The sequence below is a fragment of the Grammomys surdaster genome, unplaced genomic scaffold (genome assembly GCF_004785775.1).
Source record: "Grammomys surdaster isolate TR1022 unplaced genomic scaffold, NIH_TR_1.0 255, whole genome shotgun sequence".
Classification (NCBI taxonomy): domain Eukaryota; kingdom Metazoa; phylum Chordata; class Mammalia; order Rodentia; family Muridae; genus Grammomys; species Grammomys surdaster.
Genome location: NW_021604696.1, coordinates 7,972,103 through 7,985,149, shown reverse-complemented (window position 1 = coordinate 7,985,149; position 13,047 = coordinate 7,972,103). Strand labels below are relative to the sequence as shown.

The 13,047-nt window shown below is 45.2% G+C and overlaps 1 protein-coding gene across 2 annotated transcripts; it reads left to right on the top strand.

Moving 5' to 3' along the window:
* Positions 1-738: 738 nt before the first annotated feature.
* Lyg1 (lysozyme g1) lies at positions 739-12,545 on the top strand. Of its 2 annotated transcripts, XM_028775526.1 has the most exons (6): positions 739-761; positions 6,149-6,223; positions 8,504-8,608; positions 9,240-9,433; positions 11,966-12,098; positions 12,267-12,545. In XM_028775526.1, the coding sequence occupies exons 2-6, from the start codon at positions 6,181-6,183 to the stop codon at positions 12,383-12,385; spliced, it is 594 nt and encodes a 197-aa protein (XP_028631359.1). In that variant the 5' UTR covers positions 739-761; positions 6,149-6,180; the 3' UTR covers positions 12,386-12,545. The 2 variants fall into 2 exon arrangements, with proteins under 2 accessions (XP_028631359.1, XP_028631360.1); XM_028775527.1 differs by lacking the exon at positions 739-761 and having other exon boundaries at positions 6,181-6,223; positions 9,240-9,427; positions 11,969-12,098; positions 12,267-12,385.
* The last annotated feature ends 502 nt before the right edge of the window (positions 12,546-13,047 follow it).

The window sequence follows — 13,047 nt, the reverse complement described above, 5'->3', positions numbered from 1 at the left end:
TCCTGTTGCTGGAGCTTAGACTCAAACTATTTCAGCCATGGGTAAGAACAACAGAATCCGAATCCTCAGGTTCTGAGCTGGGGATGCTGAACTGTAAACTCCTCAACAGGAAGTCACAAGTATGGACTAGGAGTTTATGAAAATCAAATTTCCTCCCTCCCTCTCTCCATTTTCCCCTTCCTTCCTCCTTCCTTTTCCCTTCATTTCTCCCTCCCTTCTTTCCTCCCTTTCTCCCCCTTCCTCTCTCACTTCTTCTTCCGCCTTCCTTTCCTCTCTCCCTTTCTCCCTCTCTTTCTTCCCTTCCTCCCTCTCTCCCTCCCTCCCATCCTTCCTTCCTTTCCTCTTTCAGCCTTTTCTCCCTCTTCTCTGTCTTTTCCTGCCTCATTTTCCTCCTCTCTCTCTTTCTCCATCCCTCCCTCTCTTGGTTCCTTACATGACAGCACACCAATAAATGGGAGTGAATAAAGACAGATGTTGGACCTGTGCATTCCGTCAAGAACCTGCAATTAGGATTTGTCCTCCGAGGTGTGGTAGAGAGCTAATTGGTTGATGGGTGCAGAATGCCAGGACATTCTTGAATAAATCCCTATATGAGTTCAAAGTATTTGTAATTATTATGATTATTACTATATTTATGAGATTTAGCTATAAATCTTATAATAAGATGAGGTCAACACTTTTAAGAAGAGGAAGCAAGATGAGACCCTATATAAAGTGCCGGGTGCTCACCGTCTCTAAGAAGAGGAGCTGACTGAAGACAGGTGAGTGGGAACTGACCCTGGACTTGCACTGAGTTTCCTTGGAATGAAAATTCCAGGACATGCTAATCGAATGATGATTAACCGACCCTAGACTTATTTATTTAGACTGAAACATCCAGGATATGCTAATCAATTGATAATGATTGTGTTGTTGCTTCTGAGTAAATAAGATTGAACCAAATGAAACTTAAGGATCTTGCAAGAAAAGACTATTTTAGAAAAGTAAGATGATAGAATAGCTCTTCCTATTTGCTTACAATCATTAGACAGACTTATAGTTCTCCCAGCGCACGGGAAGGGCTTCTTTTGAATATGTGCACATGATTAAGACCATGAACAGCAAGACAGAAATATGTGCTCATTTAACACTAACAGCAATACTGGGCCCATAGAGAAAGATGGGGGAAACTATGGGCCATGACAAGAGAGAGACATGATCCCTCACTTCAGAGTCTGGTTGAGGTCTCTCGTCAGCACAGTCAACAACTGCTTCGCTCCCTTCCCAGCTATCAAACCTCATGAGATTTCTAGAAATCTCACCAGAAACTTCAACTAGTAGAAAGATGTCCTAAATGCCTTGGGTAACCCTAGTGGCTTCTGGCTTCACCAATCAGATTATAATTCCACCCAAGCCTTTTCCAGAGCCACCTCATAATCTCATTTATCGGAAGAAAGGAAAAATGGGGTGTTAACCACTTCTGAGATATAACTTGAGAGCACCCCAAAAGGGCATATATAGATAACCTTAAAATGATTAATTGTAACTCCCCCTCAAGGAACCCATAGCTGGATATGTTTCAATTTTTGCTATTCTCCTGGGGGAAGTGAATATTTACACTTAGATATGTCTTATTTTCTTCCCGAGTGCCTGTCTTTCCTTACCCTTATGCTTAGGGACGATATTAAAATATTTCCCTTAAATCCAGCAACACCGCTTCATACTGTCTAGTCCTGAAAAGCTTCTCTATGTCTCAAAGCCATGAATCATGGCTGAGTTGGAGTCCCTGAAAGATTACTGACTTCCTCAGGCTGCTGAGGGGAAGCTTGCAGAACTGTGTGCCTCCTGCCCTCTCTCTGCTGGCAATAGATCAAAGAAAATGTCTTTTTTGTTCTTTCAAGGCTGAAGGACTAAAGTTTTGGTACCTTGCCAAGTGGCAAGCCTGTCTTTTCCCGCTTTCAATCTTGTGGACGAAACGCTGACCCAGACAAGCACGTGTGGTGTGTTGGGGGCAGGGTGTGTGTGTGTGTGTGTGTGTGTGTGTGTGTGTGTGTATAGAAGAGCCCTGCTTTTCTTGGAAGCTGGGAAAGAGCTGAGGGCAGTGTATCTAACAGTTTAAGTCTTGGCTATTACTGTTAAAAGACAGATGTATTTTAAGATTCTACGATGGAGGAAGCCAGAATCTTTTTTTATTAGATATTTGTTCAGAAGGAAATATTCCTGGGCTCACACAAGGACAATGGTCTTCCAGGATTTCTTAACGCTGGCAAAATGAGAAAGAGCAAGAATGGAGGTACACAGCAGAAGATGCCCCCTTCAGATAGTCTCCACAGTAAAGGAAGAGATTATGAATTTTCCAACAAGGAAGGAAAAGACCTTCTCAAACCTTCTCTATTTTCCTAGCTGGTGTTGGTGGCTCATAACCCAAACTCAACAAGTGCATGTGATCACAGGCCATGGGAAAATGCAGTCTATGAACAGACACAGGTTAAATGATACATAGGCACACACCTGCCATCCCAGCAGTCACTGGGGAGGGGGAAGCAAGGGGAGCTCCAGTTCCAGGGCAGCCTGAGTTACAAGGCAAGACCCTGTCTCACAAAATCAAACTGGACATGGTAGCTCACATCTGTAACCTCTGTACTCTCTAGGCAGAAGCAGGAACACTGTAGCCTGAACTATGTGTCTAATACTAGGCCAGATCAAAGCAGAAGCGAGCAAAGGTCTGGGATGTTGCTGTCTTACACTGTGGTCTACAAAGCAGATTTCATTTCTCTAGGCATGCGACTGTAGTGGCAGAAGCATTTTATGTTTATGACTGTCATCAATACTGCCATTTTGATTTAAGCTCCATTGGCACAAAGCCTCCGGAAAGGCAGTGGACAGGGTCTTTACCATATGTAATAAGTGAGGAGTAGAAGAGTATCAGGAGGACGAGAGTGAGAGAGGATGCTGGTGTGGCCCATCAGCCCAACCAGATGGAAGATGGAGAAGGGAGTTAGCCACAAAGCAAGGGCAACAACCAGGCTTGCAGTGAGGGGCCATGGCTAATGAGCTACATAGCACAGTTCTCAGTTCTTACAGGCCATGATGAGGCGGGGTCATGATGAGGCGGGGTCATGATGAGGCGGGGTCATGATGAGGCGGGGTCATGATGAGGCGGGGCCATGATGAGGCGGGGCCATGATGAGGCAGGGCCACATGCATCTCTCAGACACCAGGGTGCTGATACAACATATTTCCAGGCTGACTGGAGGCCTGCAAGGACGTAGCTTGCTCTCTGGTGAGGAACTATAAATACCAAAGACCTTCATTTCTACTTCCCACCCCAAATTGTTGAGAGCTGAAGAAGACATGGTCTTTATCCATCACAAGTCGATACAACGCTTTGGGAATTACAGAATGCTCAATGTGGGGGTGTTGGGGGCCATCGGCCACAGTCGACCGGGTTCACCTGAAAGAGAGGCTGGGAATGGAAGAAGGGACAGGAGGGCGGGAAGAGATGAAGCCAGGACAAAGGTTTCTGATCGAGGTTCAAAGCTTTAATGTTCAGCTTCTAATTTAAAGGGGAAAACCCACCTCCACCCCCAGAGTTCCTTTATCCATCACAAGTTGATACAACGCTTTGGGAATTACAGAATGCTCAATGTGGGGGGAAACAGGGAGAAGAAGATGTCCTGTCAGAGGCCATGAAGAGCATGAACTAGCCTCCTGGAATTCTCCAGTGTTTGTTCCAAAGGTGGTCTGTCACTTCAGCTTGATACTTTCTTGCTGCCTTTACCCTTTAGCTCTTCAGATTGGGAGAACAGTGTCATGGTAGATACTGTGATGGACATCAGGTACCATACTTACCTTGGCTGACATTTTAAAAATGGCTTCAAGTGTGGGGAGGAGGACTAACAAATGAGTCACGTGTGACCAATGGGCACTCCCCGAGATGACTCAGTTTTTAAATATAGAGTGCTTTTGACACCTGGACAAACGGGGCCAAGAAGTCTGAGTCACTCTGCGTGCTGTTTATGAACGGACTACTTTGTCTATCCATACAAGAAAGCCCATTGTCACTTTTTGCTATGACCTGATACAACTGAAAATAATTGCTCTTCATAACTGACCATAGGAGGCGCCAGGAAGTGACTTTGTGTTGCTAAATAACTGTGTTTACATAGACTCAGACAAGGGCTTGTACAACACAGATACTTAGCTCCATATTTGGAAAATAAGGTAACTCTCGTGTTGCAATGAAAGCTATGTCTTTCCTCTTGGGTTTCCTGTAGGAAGCCTCTTCCTTTCCTGGAAAATCAGTTTTTACAAAAAGACAGCTCCAGGGAGAAAAAAAAAAAAGAAAGAAAAGAAAAGAAATGCTCCAGGGAGAAAGCCAGTGAGATTCCTCTGTAAAGCTGACAGCTATCTTGGTTACCAACTTAACACACCTAGGAAGAGGCAGCCTCAGCTGAAGATGTGCGGAGCTCAGTCCAGCAGATTAGCCTGTGGGCGTGGCTGGAGAGGCATGTCCTGATTAATGATTGATGTGAGAGGCCCAGCCCACTGTGGGTGGTGCTATTACACTAGGCAGGTGGTCCTGGACTGTTTAAGAAAGGTGTGCTTCAGAGAAATCCAGGAGGCAGCGTTCCTTCATGTTTCTGTTTTAAGTTCCTGCCATGCTGGAGTTCTGCCCTGTTTGAGTTCCAGTTTCCCTTAATGATGGACTTTAAGCTGTGAGATGAAGTACACCCTTTCTTTTCCATGTTGTTCTTGGTAATGGGATTGAATACAGCAACAGAAACAAAGTAGGAGAAAGACCTGCCTTTCTGAGGCCTTGAACATTCTTTTTGTACCTTAGAGGCTCTTTTTCTGGTTCCTTTTGGAGATTACCTGTCTGATCTTACATTCATTCCTCAGGATACATGGTTTCCATGGAGGGAAGAAATCTGAGCAGTTACAGCTAACACTAGAAGTTCCTCAACATCTCTGATCACTGAACATGACATCTTCTGCTGAGTCAAGGGCAACCAGACAGAGCATCTCCATGCTATAGGAAAAATAAGCAGAAAGCATGACTTGCTATAGGGCCACATACTCCCTCAGTTTATAAAGACAGAAGCCAAGAATGCCTCTCCACCTGGGAACATCTCATCCTGGTTGTATAGAAGAACCCATCTATATGAATAAACTTAGAAGAGGGATTAGGGTGTAACCTAGTAACAGTGTTTTCCTAGCATGTAGGAGGACCTGGATTCTGTCCCACTATCAAATAAATAACTTGGAGGGGGGAGGGGAGGAAGAAGGAAGGGAGGGGGAAGAGAGGGTAGGGGGGCAGAGGGAGAGGGAGTTGTATGTGAGTGTGTAGTGTGTGTGTGTGTGTGTGTGTGTGTGTGTATGTGTAACAACAACAGGTCCCTGGGTTCTGGGGAACACAGTTCAATGGGACCCAGTGTGTCTGGGATTCCTCAGAACAAGGAGCAGAGCAATAGGACAAGTCTTCCTCTTCCTTCTATCATCCAAAGTAAAGACTTGGGGTGTATTCCAAAGCACAGAGGAAGCTGTGTTCTTCTTTTCAATCTAAAGAGAAAAGAACCCAAATCAAGGAAACCATCAACACAAAATTCTGCTTCTCCCCACCTCTGGATAATGGAAATTGCTTTTCAGCACCCTGAGTCATGTCATGTTTCTCAGTGCTGAGAATCAAAGCATTTCAGCTTTGTTTCCCCCCTCCCCCCGCAAAGTCTTACTGTATACCCCAGGCTAGTCTGGAACTTGCAGTACTTCTCCTACCTTGGGAATGATGGGCATGCGTCCCCATATACACCTTATCTTGGCTTTCAAAAACATTAGCACCCAGCATCTCTGTCTTCCTCTTTCTTCTCTCCCTCCTCTTTTTTTTTTTAAAATAAAACAGGGCCCCATTATGTAGTCCATGCTGGCACTGAATTGAAAATCCTCCTGCCCTGCCCCATGAATGCTAAGATTACAGATTTGTAGCATGCTGTGAACTAACTAAAAGGCTAAACAGTGTACCTGTCCAAATTTCTCGTCTTCATCACGACCCAAACCACTCACTTTCCACTTTGGACATGGGGAGAACTCACTCCATTCACATACAGAAATAGTGTGTTGTCATGACGATGATGGGTGTTATATACCTTCAAGCTGATTTTAATTTTGAAAGCATTTCAGGTGCCGAAGAACCCGATACCTGACATGTCTCCATTGTGGTTGCTTCTGGGCCTCCTGGCCCTGACTGGTGAGTGTGTTTTCATTTTCCCAAATAACTTGGAAACGAACAGAAAAGGCATGAAAAGGCAATGCTATACCTTCCATTTATATAACTAAAATGAAAGCATTATTCGCCTCCTAAAATGTCTGATAAATCCTGGGGTTAGGAATAACTACTGATAAGCAGTAGTTCCCTACAATCTCTATGCACTTGCAATCACATTGCTTGAAACCAGTCTTTAAATATTCACCACTGATAACTGCTCATCGCTGCTATAAAACTCTTACCACCATAGTGTTGCTTTGCTCATTGCTGGGACAGAGTACCCAACAAAAGCAATTTTAAACAGGAAGGGCTAAATTTGGATCCTAGTTTGAGACTATAGACCATCATGGGAAGCTTTCCACAGGAAGAGGGTGGCATCTTGATATGGCTGGTCATATAACCTCTGTCATCAGGAAGAGGAGAGATGGATGGGGCTGCTTGGCTCATTTTCTTCTTTTGATTCAGCCTAGGACAGCATCCATGAAATGCTAACACCCACATACAGGATAGGCCTTCCCAGCTCAATTTACCTGATCCAGATAATCCCCCACAGACACGTGAAGGATTTGCTTCCAGGGTGACCGTAAATCTCCATCAACATGGCAATAAAGATCACCATCAAACACCATAATAATGAATCTATTTAGAGACTAGATCTTTCCAAAGGGAGACTAGGGTGTTCCCTCTATGACTAACAACATTCAAGTAAGGAAGCAGCCCTAAGAGAATCCAGACACGACGGATCTGGTAGGCACATAGTCACAAGCTTTGAATTTCAGCTTTGGCTCTAATGTTGGTTGTAGCTAGGACAAACAATGAAAATCCTTGCCTTTTATTTGAAATATTTATTTATTTACTATTTACTGTATATGTGCTTATTGGTTCAACCAATATTTTAAAGTTGCCACAAGGCGCTAAGCCTCAGAGATATAAGGAACCATGAGAGTGGTGTAGTGTGGTTAGGGAGAGGATGGCAAGGCTGAGGGCAATGGGACAATCTACTGCCACATGGAGGACATTTGTCAGCAGTCATGGAGACAGACCTGTACTGGCTAAGACTTTAAAAGGATGCCTCCTTAATTTTTACTGACAGGAGGATTCCTGGGCTTTGCTGCTTATTACACTCCTGCAACCCCAGTACTTGGGCAGTCGGGGCAGGAAAACCATTGTTTCAGGATAATCCCTGACAACACAGTTGACAACCTGGGCTGCTCGAAGGCTTGTCTTAGGGTTTTACTTCTGTGAACAGACACAGTGACCAAGACAATTCTTATAAAGGACATTTTAATTGAGGCTGGTTTACTGGTTCAGAGATTCAGTCCATTATCATCAAGGTGGGAAGCATGGCAGCATCCAGGCAGATGTGAGGCTGGGGGAGCTGAGAGTTCCACCTTTTGTTCCAAAGGCAGCTCGGAGAAGACTTCCAGGCAGCTAGCAAGAAGGTCTTAAAGCCCATGCCCACAGTGACATACATATTCCACCAAGGCCACACCTCCTAATAGTGCCACTTCCTGGGCCAAGCATACACAAACCATCACAAGCCTGTCTCAAAAACATTAATTAATTAGTCAAGTATTAATTAAAGCAATGCCTCTCCTTCAGTGATGTCTAGAATTACAGCAGCAGATATCAAGAGAGAGAGACAGAGACAGAGACAGAAGAGAGAGATTTTCTCTGCAACTTTTGGCCCCTGCCCAGAATGTTCTAGGAGAAGCTGAAGCCAACCCAGTCCCTGTTTATAGACCATGCCTATACTTGGGGTCTGTATGGGGACACCAAGAAGACCCTGGCTTTAAAATGTGTCTTTCTGCTGGGCGGCGGTGGTGCACGCCTTTAATCCCAAGACTTGGGAGGCAGAGACAGGCAGATTTCTGAGTTCGTGGCCAGCCTGGTCTACAGAGTGAGTTCCAGGACAGCCAGAGCTACACAGAGAAACCCTGTCTCGAAAAACCAAAAAAAAAAAAAAAAAAAAAAAAAGTGTCTTTCTCCAGAGCAAACATGAATACCTCACCAGACCAATGAGCAACAAGACAGTCCTTAAGTTTTGCAGAGAAAGAACTGCTCAAGCATATCGCCTTGTGCTGTGAAAAGGAGGTGAAAGTTAAAGCCACCCTGGGATACTTTTCCAGGGTACTTTTCTGATGGTTTAATTTCAAAGGGGACTCAAGCACAGGACAGGACTCTAGCTCTCCCCGAGGTTACTGGTGTGATTCAGTCACAGCATTCTCAGTTTCTCAGGCTGAACTTTTCTCAATCCCACAGGCTCCTCTGAAAGCAGCAATTGGGGATGCTATGGAAACATCCGTGTCCTGGACACCCCAGGAGCATCCTGCAGGATTGGAAGGCGCTACGGCCTGACTTATTGTGGTAGTTAACAAGCTCTCTGTCCCCTCTTTTCTCTTGACACCCACTGCTCCTCATAGTCCTACATTAAGGAGTGGGAGGAAGGAGCACTCAACAAGGCTCTCCTGAAGCTGGGATAGCTGTCTTGGCAGAGATTTTATGAACTGTATAGCATAGGGTGATAGTTGCTTCTTAAATTGTAGAAGAAACTAGAATGGAGGTGAACCCATGTAAACGAGCATCATTCTTCTTTCTTATTGACAGTTTCAGCTATTGTACAATTTCTTGGCATCATGTGGGGGGTTGAAAGATGGGCAGTTGTGAGCAAAATTGTCCAGGAGGACATTCTCCTTTTCAAGGTGACCTGTTGTTCTGGCTCCATGTATTTTATTGAGAAACCTTCTCTGAGGTTCTCAGGATTGGACCAGTGGTGCTTGTGCCTGCAGAATTGTCACAGAAGGGATCAGAGCCCAGATCACGGCCACTGTTGGCCACAGAGAGCTCTAACATCAGGAGTTGCATTGGGTGTTGACTCTGGTTCACAGAAAAAGCTTTAATCTGAGATCAGGGTTTTAAGCTCGAGATTTTCAGTCACAAATCTAAGACTAAGCCTGAATCACCGTCAGCCCCGTCCTTCTTTCTGTGTTTGCTGTAGGAGTTCCTGCCTCTGAACGGCTGGCTGAAGTCGATAGGCCATATCTTCTGAGATATCAACCCACCATGAGACTTGTTGGCCAGAAATACTGTATGGATCCTGCAGTGATCGCTGGTGTCCTGTCAAGGGAGTCTCCAGGAGGCAACTTTGTGATCGACATGGGCAACATGGGCAGTGGAATCGGGAGGGTAAAGGTAATGTTCCATCCGTCAAGATGACTCGAGGCCGAGCAAATGGCTCAGTTGGTAAAGTTCTTCCTGGGAAAGCATAAGGACCTAACGCCCATGGAATCAGATCTCCAACACGCATGCAAACAGTCCAGTCATGGTAGTGTGTGTCTGTAAGCTCAGTGCTGGGAGGGTGGAGGCAGGTGGATTCCTAGAGCTCACTGGCCAGCCAGCTGAATCGATGAGCAACATGTTCAATAATAAATTGAAGGATATGCTCCATGGTGATCTTTGGCCTCCCTGGGCATGCTCATACTTGAGTACATCCCCCTCCCCAACATGCCATGAACCATTCCATGTGAACATGTACATACATACAGAGAGAGAGAGAGAGAGAGAGGGAAAGACACAGAGAGAGTATGTGTCCTTTTTGCTTTGTGACACAGCTCCAAGGGAACACAACTGTGGTGTCACTTTAGGTGGCCTGGTAACACAGTGACACAGAGTGAATGATTCTTCCCGGAGTCTGTGAGAGCCACAACACTTCTGCTACTGGTCCAATGGGCCAGGAGTCACGCTTTCTCTTCAGAGTGAATACTGCTTTATTGTGGGCGCACTCTTCTGGGTTCACAGTGAAGCACTAGCTCAGGAGAAAGATCCCAGACTGCATTTTGCTTTGTAGTTTCTGTCTGTGACCTTGAATGGGTCCCTTCACTGGGCCTTGTGCCCTACCTATAAAATTCCATTTAGATTTTGGTAGTTCTTAGAGTTACACTTTGTGTATGCTAAGCAAGTGTCTCACCAATGGGCTTGACTTCACCCCCTAAGTGCCATTCCAGAAGAATCATTATTAAGAGCCAATGGGATAACGTAAAAAGGTAGCTATGGCTGGTAGCTTCTCGGGCCATTGAACCCCTCTCTCACTGTCTTCTCTCTGTGCCTCGTGCCTGTTACTTCCGAGGTTGAGCTTTACCTTTGCACCAATTACACTGGAGTCTTCTGGGGGCTGAGCCACTGTTGGGGTCAGGGAGGAGATGAGGATGGAGTTTCCGGTTGCCTCTCAGACTGTTGCTGACACACCTATGTGCCTTCTGCCATTTTCGAGCTTTCAGGAAAATGTATTCCTTGATGATCTTTGAATTGGCTTCTCTTGGCTACCTGTAATGAAGTTGGGTTTAAACCTATCTTCTGCTACCTAATCCTTTTGATTTGTGGACACAAATCAGATTTGTGATAATCTGATAGGATGGGGGTGTTGAGTCACCAGTGAGGAAGTGGGGCTCACAGAGGAGTCACGACTGTCAAGTTACACAGGCAGAGAGAGATATGGACCAGTGGTGCCTTGTGCTGTTAGGATGGCTGCCATTTTCCTCCCTGATTGTTTGTTTGTTTGTTAAATCTATTTCCTGTGAGAAGCATTGGTCCATCTCCTCTGAGATAAACTAAGAATCCCTTAAATTCAGCCATTTCTCCTAAGTCCGATGAGGTCTCTGTGAAAGTGGTGACCTGTGGAATCCAAGAAGGGCTAGAGTCCCCTGCTGACATTCTGATCACCTTCAGGGAGGACTGACATCCAGGCGGGATCCCTTCCTGGTTCATTTGGAGTTATGTTTGCAGCACTGAGGAAGGGCGGCACTGGATTCTATGTGCATTAACCATCTTGGCCTCAGAGTGACCACTCTCTGTTACACCGGGGCATCAGCGAGATGCTTGCCCCTCCATAGCCTAAACCCTGTAGTTTGTTCTGGTGTAAAATGAGATCTAGCTTCTTAACAGCTTTCACTTAAAATACAATTGGACCTCAGATTTTCTAGAAAGTCATTACTGTACAACGGAAAGTCTAGACTTAGTAACCTGTACCTCCACATGGCCCAGCCACTTGCCACGCTGGCCACCCCTATTGTGTTCTTTGCATCTACAAATCTGACCTTTCATACTCCCCATGTAAGTGGGGTCCTACAGGATTTGCTTTAGTTTGTTGGCTTGTCGTTTTGTCTCATTGTGACCGGCTTATTTCACTTAGCACAGTACCCTCAAGTTTCATCTGTATTCTCTGCACTCCACAATACAATTGTCTTCCTTTTTGAGGCTAAATAGAACAATGGTGTGTGTATGTCTCATTTTCTCTGTTCATCTGTCAAGGACATCGAAGTCATCCTCTCTCTCTCTCTCTCTCTCTCTCTCTCCCTCTCTCTCTCTCTTTCTCTCTCTCTCTCTCTAGCCAGGCTGAGACAATTCATTTGGATAAACACCCAGAACTGGCATTGCTAGACTGTACAGGATTTCTAATTTTGATTTATGAAAGAGGGCACCTGGACACTGCTGTCCATGGTGGTCACACCAGTTTGTATTCCTATCAACAGTGCACAGGATTCTAACTTTTCCAAGTCCCTGGCAGCACTTGTCTTAGTGTTTTGCATACAAATTCTCCTCATAGGTGTAAGTAGCTTCAGCACCAGGGAGATGGAAAAAGGAGAAAAACAGAGGGGAGATGGAAGAGGATCCTATACCACTGCCCACCTGGCTTACTCAGCCCTCCTTCTGCCTCCTTCCCACTAGGAGACAAAATTCTACCCTCCCACAGCTTGGAAGAGTGAGGCCTGGGTTTCCCAGAAAGCTCAGACTCTGACATCTAGCATCAAAGAGATCAAGACTAGGTTCCCAACCTGGACCCCCGACCAGCACCTGAGAGGTATGTGTTCCACTGTTGGCTGGTTGCTTCACAGCCCGGAAGTAAAAGATTAGTGTGATACTGGGTTTTCTAGGCCACAATAGCCTGCTGACAGAGAGTTGGGAGAGGGACTCTGAGCTTTCTACTGAGTGTCCTGTGTTGAGGATTAACCTGTCACATGAATTTCAGGTGGACTTTGTGCCTACAGTAAAGGTCCTAACTTTATCCGAAGCAACCAGGACCTGAACTGTGATTTCTGCAATGATGTCCTTGCGCGAGCCAAGTACTTCAAGGAACATGGCTTCTAACCTCAGGAAAAACACGTCGGAAAAAACTCAAGTTCATTGCTGTACTCGAGGCCTCTCCTGTTCCACTGAGATGTCTAGCTGGTGAAGCCTGCAGTCGTAAAGCTGAGTTGGATCTGAAGGCTGTCAAAATATCATGAATTATATTAAAGACAAAGTTATCACCTGTGCTATAGACTACATCTTTATAAGATTTCCCCAGATGTTAGCTTTGGTGTGGATTTCTGTGAGATGAGTCCTGTGCATCGAGGGATCCAATTGCCAAGTTCAGCAAATAAAAACTTAGGAAACACAGGTTACATGTCAAGTCTGCTTAGGCATTGAGTTTGGTACGGTGCCAGGGAGCCAAGTGCTCTGCCACTGAGTTCTTTATTTCAGCCACAATGATAAATAATATATTTTTAATTTTTAAAGATTTTTATTTCTTTTTACTTTCTGCATGTGTGGCTGTTCTGCATGCACGTATGTCATGAACCACATGCATGCAACCTCTGTGGAGGGTAAAAATGGGCATCGAGCCATCTGAAACTGAAGTAACAGATGGTTGTGAGCAACCTTGTCAGTGCTGGGAACTGAACTTGGGTCCTCTGGAAGAGCATCCAGTGTTCTTAACCACTAAGCCATCATCATTCTAGCCCCAGTAAAAGATACTTCTACTATGAGTT